The following is a 13,205-nucleotide window of genomic DNA, read 5'->3' as shown; positions in this document are numbered from 1 at the left end:
GAACCAAAAAGGATTCCAGAGGGAACTTGGGGATCTCCCAGCAGATTTACTGCATGGTACTGCTGAGACTCTGGTTATGTCCTGGAACCAAAGTGCAGCCAAAGCTTTGGATAGGATTGCGCCTCTTTTGACCCACCGCTCCAGTTACTCCCCATGGTTCAGAGAGGAGCTGTGGGTTACGAGGGCTAAAAGATGCATAGAGTGCCCCCTGGAGGAAAATGAGGGATGAATCCAAGTGGACATGACTTCGAGCTCCTATTAAAGCCTATCTCATAAGGGATGCGGTTGCTCAGTGGCTAAGACGCTGAGCTTGTCGATCTGAATCCTTAGCACTGCATAACGGAATGAATTCCTGTTACTTGTCCCAGCATCTGCCAACCTAGCAGTTCGAAAGGATGTAATAATGCAAGTAGAAAAATAGGGACCACTTTGGTGGGAAGGTAACAGGGTTCCGTGCGCCTTCGGTGTTTAGTTATGCTGGCCACATGACCACAGAAATGTCTTCGGACAGCACTGGCTCTTTGGCTTTGTAACGGAGATGAGCACTGCCCCCTAGAGCCGGAAACGACTAGCATGTATGTGCAAGGGGAAGCTTTACCTTTTACATGCTGGTAAACGTGGTGAAACAGCATTATTTCTCTGCTATAATCTTATCTGTAGTGTTGCTAATTTTATTATTTGATGTTTTATAGTTTTTTATTGGTTTTAATGATTGTAAGATGCCTAGCATCATGGCATACAAGTTGAATAAGTAAATAAATAAATAACAAACACATCTGACATCCATGTGATTTTCTTGATAAAAATTTACAGGAGTGGTTTATCATTGCCTTCTCCCACTCAGTGTGAATTGATGCTTTTGGCATTGTCATGAAAATGTGGATCTGCCTCCAGTATCTTCCTTAATCGCTGTCTGCTTGCTTTTGCTGGGTGACCCTGCCGGGAATATATATTCTTGGCAAACACTTTCAGTGTTCTTCACTCATCTCTTCCTGAAACACACACACACACACACACACACACCACAACTTGGACTTGGGAGAGGGCTAACTGGGGAATTTTCAATTCTTTATTTAGCACTGATACTTATCTATCAGAAATTTTATATCAAACATGACCTTCACAGAGATAAGAAAAGCTATCTTTTTTGACAATCTCTCCAACATTGGCAAAGATAATTCTGATAGATAAGTGCCAATCTAACTGAGGTCAAGTGCCATCGGTACATAATGTTTCACTGCAGTTCTTGGACTGAAGCTGAGGTGGATTTCTATAATTCTGCAATTTATCTCTTGTATGGATTTACCAAGATTGGTATCTCAAGCTTTCTTTAAATCTTGAGGTGGATCTCCTACTATTAATTGCGATAACAACCTATATAATTTTTGAGATTGCTTCCTTGGGTTCTTCTAAGTAACTAAATATTAGAATCTCAAAATTGGTATAAGGCTCAGTTGCTGAATCTCTAACATTCATGTTGCCCAAAACAGATTTGAGTTGATACCAGAAAAACTATGATAATTTATCATCTTTTCATTGCTGTATCTCATTCTATCTATCTGTCTTCTATCGTAGAGCTAATATTGAGTTTCCTTTGCCCAGATGGACAGCATACACATTTGATAAATAAATCAAATATTCTATCTATCAATCTATCTCTGTCTATCTACCTCTTATCTATCTATAATTACCTACCTACTTACTTAGAAACCACCATTGCTATAAAATATTTTAGTCTAAAAGTAATAGACTTTATTTTAAGAACATTTTATTGTGAAGTTATAAATTCTGAAATGTGATTTACAGATGTAGAACTCACTTCTGGGCTGATATAAAAGATAGCAAATAAAACTGACTGTTTCTAAGGGGCTTGAGGTATTGCAATTCCTTATCTATTGTTGGGTATTGGAACTAAGCATGATAGCTGCAAGCATTTTCACAGCGATAGTCATTTTTAATATGTTGTGGTAAGAAATAAGATTCTTTGAGCCCCCTTAAGATTATATTATTATGGGGTGAAGTTCACAGAAATTCAGCTGTAATATAATGTGCTGTCTTTGTGTTTTTATTGAAAATCTTGTCATTTTAGCAGACTTGACTACTCTTAATATCAGTGTTGCTCTGCAAATGAAAATTTGTAGTACTGTACTGCTTTTATGGGATCAAATTCTTGTTGAGTTGCATGTGATTATTCTCAAGAATTATTTTTCTGGTTTGGTGCATAAGTGCTGATTTCTCATTGTTCCTGCATTCATGAACATTTTTGTTGATAGATGAATTTTTTACATCATCTGTGTTGTTTCATTTTTTAAAACCCTGTGAATTCTGGGGAACATGGTAAGATAGTTTAATGAGTGTCACCTCTCTTTGTGCAGATGGACAAAAGGAAAGATCCTTCTTCTGTCGACATTAAACAGGTTCTTTTAGAAATGAGGAACTATCGAATGGGGCTTATACAAACAGCAGACCAACTTCGCTTCTCATACTTGGCTGTTACAGAAGGAGCCAAATTTATTATGGGCGATTCTTCGGTACAAGTGAGTGCAGTACATATTGTCTTCAATTTCAATCATTCTTTACAGTCAGTCTTAGGTTTTAGTATATAGAAGAATTCCAATGCAGTGATATGTATTAAAAAGGAGTGATCATGATCTCTCTTTTTTTTTTTTTGCATGCTAGTCAACATTACTAATAAACAAAGCAAATAATATAAAGCCTTTTGGTATTTTCAAAGGTGATAGATGATAGGTAGGTAGAGATAGATAAATAAATAGATAGATGTAGGTAGGTAGGTAGGTAGATAGATGGATGGATGGATGGATGGATGGATGGATGGACGGACAGACATGTAGATTAAGATATAAAACAGAGTTTATTATGACATATTTGTTGGAATTACAATAGTTTTCCTCAGATTCATGATCAGTTAGTTATGATTATGACATTCATAATTAGCATATGAGAAATACTTTTCCACTAGTGATATGATTAACAGTTGTAGAACGGCAAGAAGTTATTATCCTGTTTGTGCCATAGGAAGTTGTTTGAACCTCTTAATACTTAGCTGTTTCACATTGAAATCTGAATCACAGTCCTTTGTTTTAAAAAATGTTATGGTGGGTTCTCCCTGGAGATTGAAATATTCTTCCTGATGCCCACTTTGAACATTGATCAGATTTGATGTTTATTTATTTATTTTCATGGAAATTGGTCAATTTATCTTCTGTAGAAAGTGGCAGGACATGAATGACAAATGGTGGCATATTTTTGTAGTAGAACGAGGAAGTGCTTGGTCAAGAATGAGCAGCCACTGCAGTGAAGAACTCGTTTAGGATTATATGAAATGCCATGTGAGATTCTGATTAGAAAGGCAATTCCTTGTTCACAATTTACAAATGCAGGGAACCATTGTTACAAAGATAGGACAAAACATGGCCCAATTCTTCATTTGTTAGGGTTTTTTTCTATGCAATTTATAGGTTGTCTGACTCCCAACAACTCTGGAAGGCTTACATTTAAAACTACAAAACACAAAGCAGAATCATAGCCCTCCAAAACAGCATAAAGCAATAATAACAGTAACATTTATTGTGCCCTTTCTTCCCACTTCCTGTCCATATTTTGTATATAGGAAGACAAAGGAAGGAGAGGTTTCTCTGAAGCATGTGCTTTCCATAAGAAAGTTTCTCATATATATTAAATATAACAAACTACAATGTTTTCAAAAATATAGTAATAGCAATATAAGCAAGGCTTATATACCTCTTCATAGTGCTTTACAGCCCTCTCTAAGATATACAAATATCAACATATTGCCCCCAACAGTTTGGATCCTCATTTTACTGACCTTGGATAGACAAAGCTGAGTCAACCTTGAACCCCACCAGGATCGAACTGCTGGCAGTTGACAGAATTAGTCTGTAATACTGCATTCTAACCCCTGCACCACCATATATATCCAGCTTAGTGTCTCCATAAATATTAGGTTCCTATATATCCAGGAAAATATTCAGGGATTGGTGGAATTAATGATCATTTTGGAGAAGTTAATCAATTCCTTCTTCATGTTGAAGGAGCAATGGAAAGAACTCTCTAATGAAGATTTGGATCCACCACCAGAACATACTCCTCCACCTCCAAGGCCACCCAAAAGAACCTCTGAAATGAATAATGGAAGGGTGCATGGTGATATGGAAGTTTTATCAAAGCATCCAAGGGCTGAGGAAGAAATCAAGTATGCTGCCAGCGCTTTGGAAGCCAGTGTTCTGGATGGCAGAGCTTGTTCCTCTGAGCAGCAGGTTATAGAGAGGTAATGTTGCCAAGGAATACTATAAATATTTCTTGTAGATTCTCAGCAAATTGTCTCCACTTATAGTGTGTTTCCACCAGTTTATGGCCTCCTCCTCTATTTTTCCCAATGTGTTCAGTAAAGTACACTGAAAATATAATTCTCTTTCGTATAATGACATATGTCAGCATATAAAATAAAAATAGACATTTGAAAGTTGAATCATTTTTTCTCAAGTTGCATTATCTTCTGAAAAAAAGAAGCCCTTAAATGCTTTAAATTGAAATGTTTTAAATTGAATTCAGTATGGACAATATAATATTGCCATTTCTGAGTTAAAAGCTATCCTACTGAGCTACTTTAGTAACATAATGAAGAACAATAAAATATGATTTTTATAAGTCAAAGAGTAGTTCTGAAAGAAGCTAATATGTTCCTTATTTGCCTTCTGAAGTAACATTGCTAAAAGAAATTCCATGATAATAACATTAGCATATGAGTTTGAAGAAGAATGACTTGTCTTATAGTTTGAGAATATTTAAGTTATTTACTTTTTGCAATGGCTGAAAATGAACGAGAGTGTTTTATTTAAAATTTCTCAATGGAATGAAACATTCTTAATTGGACTTAAATATTGTCAGGATGAAACTATACATTTCATGTAAGTTTATTACTCTTGGGGAAAGGAGGTTATATAAAAAAATAATTATGGAACTAACGGTCGTGTATGGTTCTACTTCAGATCCTTTAAGAAAGTTGCAAAAATTTCAGAGAAGCACCTTGCCACTTCAGAGGAAATTTAGGGGTGATTCCAGCTCCATTTATGAAAACTTTATCCAGAAATTGAGTGAGATGGTTATTGGAAACATAAAGGGGAAATGAAGTGTATTTTAACACTAGATGTCACTATTGCTTTTTATATCTACAGGACCCATATCTTAATATTTCCTGTTTTAATTTAGCTATTCTTATTCAGAAGTCATTTAATTAATTAAATGACAGAACTGCAGTATTGGAATCATGCTGGGGAAAGTTCATTTACTTTTCAAATTAAGCCTCACTAATCACACCACGCACCAAAGAATTCTAATCTCAGCATGTTTGTTGTCCTGCAGCACCAGTCCAGATATTACGCTTAGGAAGAGAACTGTTGATGCTTCACCGTGCAATGATGAAATTTTGAAGCCAGAAGAAGAGGATGAAGAGAGCGTGATGACAACTTGGAAACCATTCCTGGTCAACATCTGCATGTTCACTGTTCTGACAGCGGGTGCATACCTCTGTTACAGAGTGTATTTTCATTGATGGACATCACACTGGTGGTATCAGAATACCAGTAATATCCGTGATGTTTCATTTGTTTCTGTACAAGAAAGCTGAAAGGGCAACTAAGCCTTATCCAAGTGGAAAGTATGGTATGTTAGAGAAGTTGGAACTTTGGTTAGGGTTTAAAGAGAAAGTCGATGCACTAGGGTTTAGGATTTAGCCCTAGGTCCCAAGAACATTCTAATCTCAGGGCCTTAAGATATTCAGGAGTAAGCAGAGAATATGCCAAATAAGTCTTGTGTTTTTCATTTTTTCCTTATTTTTTAAAATGGAATAATAAGAGTTTACAACACATTGCTGTTTTTTTTTAAATATTTTAAAGCCGGGAGGGGCGGGGGGTACTTTTGTTGTTCTTTTGGTGGTTTTTCAGAAAAAAAGGAACTAGGCACAAGTGAAAATTGCCTATGTTCTCCAAGCATGATACATGATCGTATTCCTTTCAACAACCACTGTATACACAGATGCACACCCCTGAAGAATGTACAGCTTTTTTGAGAGAGAGAGGGAGCTTTTCACTCTTTGCCTTTCTAGGGACTGATGGCTCAGTCTAAAGAACCACTTGTGCATAGCCTCTTATTAGATTTTGATGTTGCTCAGGAGCTCCAGTGAATGAATGGAGACTGGACACACTCAATTGGATTGCACCCTGAGTTTTTTGGCAGTGCAAATAATATGGGATCTATTTTATTTTTCTCAAGTAGGTTCTTGCTTCAGTAACATGCTATAAACGGGCACCACTTTTTCTCAGGGCATCCCAACAGGTCAATGCTACAATATTCTCCCTCCTTTTTGGACAAAATGAGTGATTTCTCTCCCCGCTCACCATCAGTGCTCATTGCTATGTTGTCAATCATCTCTTGCACTCTTTTATTTCCGTGTACATGCCCATTGTATTGCACGATCAACTTCCTAAAAAAATATTTTGACTTTGTATATAGTTTCCTATCCTCATGGAGAAGGGGAAGGGAAATGTAAGCAGAATGTCCACCAGCATTTATATCAGATACTTGCTTTAGAAAAGGAGCAGTGTGTAAGCTTTGTCAGTCTATGGAATGTAAAATGCGATCTCATTCTAGACTTACCATGTGAAGAATGTCCTATGCCGTATACAGAATAGAAGAGGAACCATTTTAAAATCATCATCGTCACTCTCTTAACACACACGCAACCCTCCTTAGGCTAAAGATCCAGTGCAGTGTTTCTCAGCAAAACCTCAGTGCTGGGCCAGCTCTTCTCTCAATCTTTTCATGTTATAAACCACTGTGTTGATGATTTTCAGTGTTGTTTTTAGAACAAAGATTCCAAGATTAGTTTTTATTTGGCTTAAAGATCATGCTGTTTAGGAGCCAAGTTTAAGGCTGCAATCTTACGCATCCTTGAATGAACTCCATAGTTCTGACTGTTAATTCAGATGTGTAAAGATTGGTTGCTTTATCCGTGAGCTTTCTACTTCTGCTGAAGAAGAGGTTTGTACCCTAACTCAGAACAAATCCTTTGTTCCATATGAAGTTGAAGAGAGAATTTGTTTGTATTTTATTTTATTATTTTAGGTACAGCTAAGCTTGATTGACTATAGCTGCTAAGAAAAGAGTAAAAATTGACCAATCATAAATATTGTTCATAAATGTTACAACTGGGGTAGTATGCTGAAGTTGATAATCCCCCCCCCCCCCTTCCACTCTTTATAAGCAATATAAATAACAAAAGGGAACCTTGTACAGCGGAGAAAGAGTACTGAAGTTGCAGCTGTTCCATTGACAAAATGACACCCAATCTACAGTGCAAGTTATTTGGAAATTCTATATTCTACCTATATAGCACTTAACTGTCATCTCTTTTTAAAAATCTGTCATGTATCAGGGTTCTCACTCCATATTTATTTTACTCCTCAATTCTGACCAAAGTTAGCTTTTTCTTCTTTAAGCAAATGAGATGTTAAAGAAAGGTCTTGGAGAAGGGGAATGGAAGAAAAGGTGGAGTTGAAAGAACAATTTCAAAATGAGGCTAGTATCAAGGTTTTTTTTCAAAATGACAATAACACATTCATAGGTAGTCCTGGAAAACTTACAGCCTTACCTGTAAGAAAGAGGAATTTTGTTAAGCAGTCAATACTAAGTAATAATATTGGAAACATGAAAATATTGACATGACTATAGAAAATGGCATAATATATAATAGCTCATCTATGTATTTTACTACTCAATATGTGATTGCTTTGTCCCTTCCACGTTCCGTCATCCAGTAGAATATTATTCAGACGCATTTGTATCACATTTTTATTCAAATGCATGTATAAAGTCTCCTAAAAAGTGTCCTGATTGAAATCCATGTGCTTAAAGGGTGAACATAATTTTTATATTTCTGCTTTCTGATGTGCCCAATTATACTTGCATGATCTGATTATTTAAATGGCTGTGATTCCAAGGGTGTCGCTGAAGTGTTTTCATTCAGCTCAAAGATTGGTAGGTGTGTATGTTCTCTTTAAAAAGAAGCCTGGTTGCCTATATCTTGCCTATTATTTGGCAGTTTTTCTATGTACACCATCTAAACCAGTTGTATAGCACTCATTTCAATCAAGTAACTATAGTACAAACATTCCAGAGTGTGTACAAAGCCATATTCACACCTCTCCCTCTCTCACACACGCACCCTAGTTTTCTATGGCAAATTGCTGAAATGTGAAGTGCCAAGACAGGGGCATTCAGCAAGATGGGTCAAAAATGTCAAGATGGCAGCCACAACCAATTGAAGGCCCAACCCCCTTTTGATGTGTGTGACACATATAAAAAAGGGAGGGAGGTTCAACCATATGGATGCAGGTACCATCTTAACCATTTTTATTCCCCAGAGACGTCCCTATGCCAAGATACATTAAATTGTCTTCTGATAGTCTGAAGGAAACAGTTATTTACATTGATCGCTGGAATAAAACTAGAATTGAAAATCTGTTCTTTTCATTAAAAATAAATAAAGGGATTTTGGTTTTGTTTTTTTTTTTAAAAAAAAACAATTCTTTGATGAAAGAATTGTATTATCTCTTCCACAACGACATGGTCAACTTCAGAATGTATCTCCACAGCAACGTGATTGTACTATATTTTAATCTGTCAGGGAGAACTAAATTTCTTTTTTGTTGTTGTCCCAAGACAGCCAAGAAATCTCCTTCTGATTACCATGTTCCTCTCCAGTCTGCCAGCATCACTATTTGCCTTGATAATTTTGAACAAAAGAAGTGCTGTATCCAATCAAATATTTTTTATGGTCATAGACCAGCATAAGAAGGGTGGAATAGAAGTGCTGTAAGAAATACAGTAGAAAGCCCCGATAGAGCTCAGCGAGGTGTGGATACGGCTTGTCATGCTGAACTGTAAGCATTTTGTTTTGATGTCCTTGTACATGTAATGTAGTAGTTTGGGGTGTGTATATACAGTAGCATTTCAAAGTGGATGTATTGGTTAACCTATTCTCGGGCGGGGTTAGGGAGGGGGAAGGAAAAGAAATATCCATGTTTAAACTCGTTAGAAAGTTAGTGAGCTGCTCTGCTATATGCCTTAAGCAAAATATTTACTCATCAGGTCTTTCTTTTTTTTTACCAATTGCCATAGAAGACTTTTTTAAGAAAAAGAAATAAAATAAAATAAAAACAAGCTAAATGTTTTGGTATAATACGTTTTCAGGTATATTGTCTCTTATGTAAGACGCTGCAATGACCTTACAGTTTCAGTAAAAATGTACAGTTTTTCAACTTCCCATACAAATTTTCAGTTCTCATTTTAGCTGCAACAATAAAATTCTTTTGTAAAGAAGCACTTGTCTGGTTTTTCTCTGCTTCCTTTTTTTTTTTTTTGTTTCAATGGCAGCAGCAAAAGCTCATTGAAGCATATATTTTAGCCTTCGTTTAAACATTTTACCTTGAAATTGCAGGCTAGCCTGTTCTCATAAATTGGTAGGCACTTGTGGAGAAAGATTCCATGCTTGCTGTGGTAAGACATTGCAATCTCTTAATCTCATACACTAATAAATAATTTTAATTGATGAAAAAGATTTTACATTCAGCCTTTATATTGCAAAAATGAAAGATATGGCGAGGGGGCACACAATGCTTATTTAGCAAGAGACTGAGATTAGGGAAGAGTTCACAATTTATAAAGATTTGCATTTTTCACAAAGGAGGCTGAAGAAACAACCTGGTAGAGTAAGATGGTCAATAGAATTTGTATCAATAATTTCACACACTCCTTCATGGAATTGCCCTTTCAAGAGGTGCCAACATCACTCCCAGAAGACTGTTCTAGAGAATATTAGCCAGAAAGGCTGCAAAATTGAAAGTCTAAACTTAATACTCTTGCAGTATAATATTTGGTGAGTGTGGAATGGTGGATTTTTTTAAAAAAAAACAACCCTGGTAATGGCCAGATTGATCTGGTGGTTAAAGGCAGTGAACTAAAAAGCTGAGATATCATGAGTTCTGATCCAGCCTTAATCATGAAGTCAGCTGGGTGACTTTAAGACAGGCCCTCCCTCTCAGTATTAGGAAGAAAGTAGTGCAACCCCCTTCTGAAAACATAATGTTCATAAAATAACAAAATTGCAAGACTGCATTGACTTGTCCATGCAGTCATCAAGAGTCAAAAATGACAATCATATTCTACTGCCATTGTTTAGCAGAGCAACCACCAAAACCTACTGATCGGAAGGAGGAAAACCTGTTAAGATTGCTATTTAATACATAGAAATAGATTTAGCCCAATAAAGATAAAGGAGCCAACCCTGAAAAACTGAGCTGCATATGAGCATATTATGGCCTGCCCAGTTCACGCAATAGTTTCCACCCATTGCAACTTTTCCCCCTAAGTAGTTAATTATTGTCTCTTCTCCAGCACCTTAAAGTCAAACAAATTTACCCAAAATTGATTCTTCCTTGAAACTCATTTTGTTGTTGAATGTTATATAAATGACCACTTGAAAATGAAAATCCTTTTCAGATATTTTAATAAAATATTTTTTAAAAAACTGAATATTCAAACTAGTCTTAGCAATAAATACTGAAAAATACACAGCAAAATATACTGTATAAAAGGATTAGGTGATGAAAACCTAGTACATTTGGAATAGTCAACCATTATCAGTAAAAGGAAAACCATACTATGCATTCAAAGCCTTAATCCTATTTACTCAATACCACAAGGTGTTGCCAAGATCAATGAAAACATTATAAAAATATATTTCAGGTGACTACTAGAAGCCCTTTAAAAATGGTTCTTTGTTACTGCTTCCAAAGGAGCCTGTTTTACTTCATTAACAGAAAGACATAATTTCAATTTATCTTTCAAATCTTCAGGAGACAATAAAACGTTTCCAAAACTTTCTTGGGATATATTTTTTTCCCAGAGGGAAAAAGTCTACAGGTGTTGACTTGCCTAGAATTTTTTTTTGTACTAATTTTATTCCAATGTATTCAAATTACATTAATATCCACTTGAGATGGATAAGTAACTCCCCCTTTTTCCAAACCTGTAATTCCTTAATTTGGGGTGAAACCAGAGCAACTGGCTGGAGCTAGCTGGATGCCCTTCAACACAATAGCACTTAAGACTGAGTTGGATAAGTAGAAAAAGGAAATAGGTGCAGTGGGGGGAGGAGGAAGGAGTGAGGGAGAGAAGGTCTGTCAAAAATGTGAACATGGTAATATTCATCTTATATGGAAGCTACAGGGAGGACCAACAACTATTTGTAAAGCTCCAATCTCAGTCCCAAAATCCGAGAACTTTCTGTCTTGAGTTTTATTCTATGTACAAAGTTCTGTCTGCTTTTTCACGTGCCATATGCACACGATACAAATAAAAGCAGGATAAGCTTCAAATAATCCAGTTGTAGCCACCAAGTTAACTTTTTTAAAAATACCTTTGCAGATGCCTCTCTCCCCAAATCAAAGAATGACTGTTGCTTTGTGTGGGGAAGGCAGGGGAGATGCATTTTCCCTATGATTTTTTTATGTAAAAAGGAAACAAAATGACTAAAAATTGAAATGATCAGCTTCAACTTTCTCCCTTTGGTGTAGGCTTAAGATCTCTGGGAAGGGAAGGGAAAGGGAAAAGGCCACTAGAAGGCAACCACAAGATAATTTGCTGCAATATGCTAATAATTTTAGAACTTGACATTTGAAAATCTTGGTCTACAAGAATTAAATGAATAAATATATATATATAATAGTCTGCCTTCTCTTTTGTCAGAGAAGATAAATATTTATCTTGAAACCAAAGAGGAATATACCTAACAATTAAAAAGAAGAAGCTTCTCCAATCTCATTCATCGAATCCAAAAGTGGTGTTTGGGGTTTCACTATACATCTTCAGCACCCAAATATAGTGCAAGTGTAATATTAGTTATATTTAAAGACTGTAGAATGCGGATGCTTAAAAATCTTTGTAATTATGGCTTGTTACACTTTCCAATGGCATTCAACTTTTATTTTTTCTTGGAAGACTCTACTGTAGCATCTTATCCTTGGGTCCTCCTCTGAAGATCTTGTTCAAAATATTGTAATTTCAATTTCAGCTTCTTGATACATAGCCTCTCTTAGTTCACAGCATATCTTGTCCATTTTTTCAAAAGCCAATCTTCCCTTTTCTCCTGCAAAGAAAAACAGAAAATAACCATAACTAATATAACTGTGTTGGGAAAATGGTAGTCCATATTCTCTGGAGGCACCAATGGTGCTCCTCTTTCCAGATACTCAATAGCTATCTTTGCTAGAAAGAGATGTTCTCGGTCGCATTCAGACTGAGACTGCTCCAGCCCTTCCCTTTACTGGATATAGAAAAACTGTGTTTGACTTCAGTTTATCGACGTATGAAACAAATGTATATGGCATCCATCTAAGCAGAGGAACTCTGGATGGTGAACAAAGATATAAACATGAAACATAATCTGGACCAATCACTCTCATGTCTCACATCATACAATGGCCCCAAACATCCATAAATGCCAGTACTTACTGGGTCAGGGAGGAAGCTTAAGTCTTCATGACTTCCCAGAAGACCGACAGGATTGGAGGTCACCAATATTTCCTAAGAAAGGCTGTTCCAAGTTTAAAAAAAAAAAAAGGCACATACCAAGCTACGAATTAAACTGCAGCTTTCTTCTGGGTTTATTTTCTAGGAATGCTGATGTTGGCTCCAAAGTTATTCCTGGGAATAAATCTGGCACATCAATTCCTAACTGACTTTTAAATCTTTTTTAAAAAGTGAAGTCAGGTGGAATAGAGAACCCGATGGGAGCCAAGAAGTTATTTGCAAGCATTTGGCATAATATACCTAATAATTATAGTTATAGCATTCCACATTGGTTATAATCCCGAACTGAATAATTTTATAAAGTTCAGTAAAGAGTACATGGTTTTAAAAGGAAGTTAAGAAAATTACTTTGTGACCATTCAAAGCAAATTTCTGGAGAAAGCCTATAGATTAATTCCATAAATTTGAAACATCATTTCAGTTATTTTTCTAGTGTTACATAGTAAGTAGCTTGTAAATTGGGTTATCCAATTTCCTTCATTGTTGCTATCAAAAGAGGCCAAACCATCAATTCT

At 36.1% G+C, this 13,205-nt stretch overlaps 2 protein-coding genes across 3 annotated transcripts in view; one reads left to right on the top strand and one right to left on the bottom strand.

Annotated features, from left to right (window-relative positions):
- Positions 1 to 9,420, top strand: part of PTPN1 (protein tyrosine phosphatase non-receptor type 1) — a 91,732-nt gene extending 82,312 nt beyond the window's left edge. The window contains exons 7-9 of the mRNA XM_026664977.2: positions 2,376 to 2,537; positions 4,074 to 4,309; positions 5,404 to 9,420. Of these exons, the coding sequence (XP_026520762.1) occupies positions 2,376 to 2,537; positions 4,074 to 4,309; positions 5,404 to 5,593 (588 nt within the window). The 3' untranslated portion in view covers positions 5,594 to 9,420. The remainder of the gene's footprint in view (positions 1 to 2,375; positions 2,538 to 4,073; positions 4,310 to 5,403) is intronic.
- A 1,169-nt stretch (positions 9,421 to 10,589) lies between these two features.
- The window catches only part of RIPOR3 (RIPOR family member 3), a 123,886-nt gene continuing 121,270 nt past the window's right edge, over positions 10,590 to 13,205 (bottom strand). For both annotated transcript variants that reach the window (XM_026664976.2, XM_087959287.1), the window contains exon 22: positions 10,590 to 12,247. In XM_026664976.2, the coding sequence (XP_026520761.1) occupies positions 12,147 to 12,247 (101 nt within the window). In that variant the 3' untranslated portion in view covers positions 10,590 to 12,146. The remainder of the gene's footprint in view (positions 12,248 to 13,205) is intronic.

Source organism: Notechis scutatus, chromosome 3, assembly GCF_049901735.1.
Source record: "Notechis scutatus isolate UNSWTSFEM ecotype Mainland chromosome 3, rNotScu1.2, whole genome shotgun sequence".
In the NCBI taxonomy this organism is placed as follows: domain Eukaryota; kingdom Metazoa; phylum Chordata; class Lepidosauria; order Squamata; family Elapidae; genus Notechis; species Notechis scutatus.
Note: the sequence above shows the minus strand (reverse complement) of the source record. Positions and strands in the feature narration are given on the sequence as shown.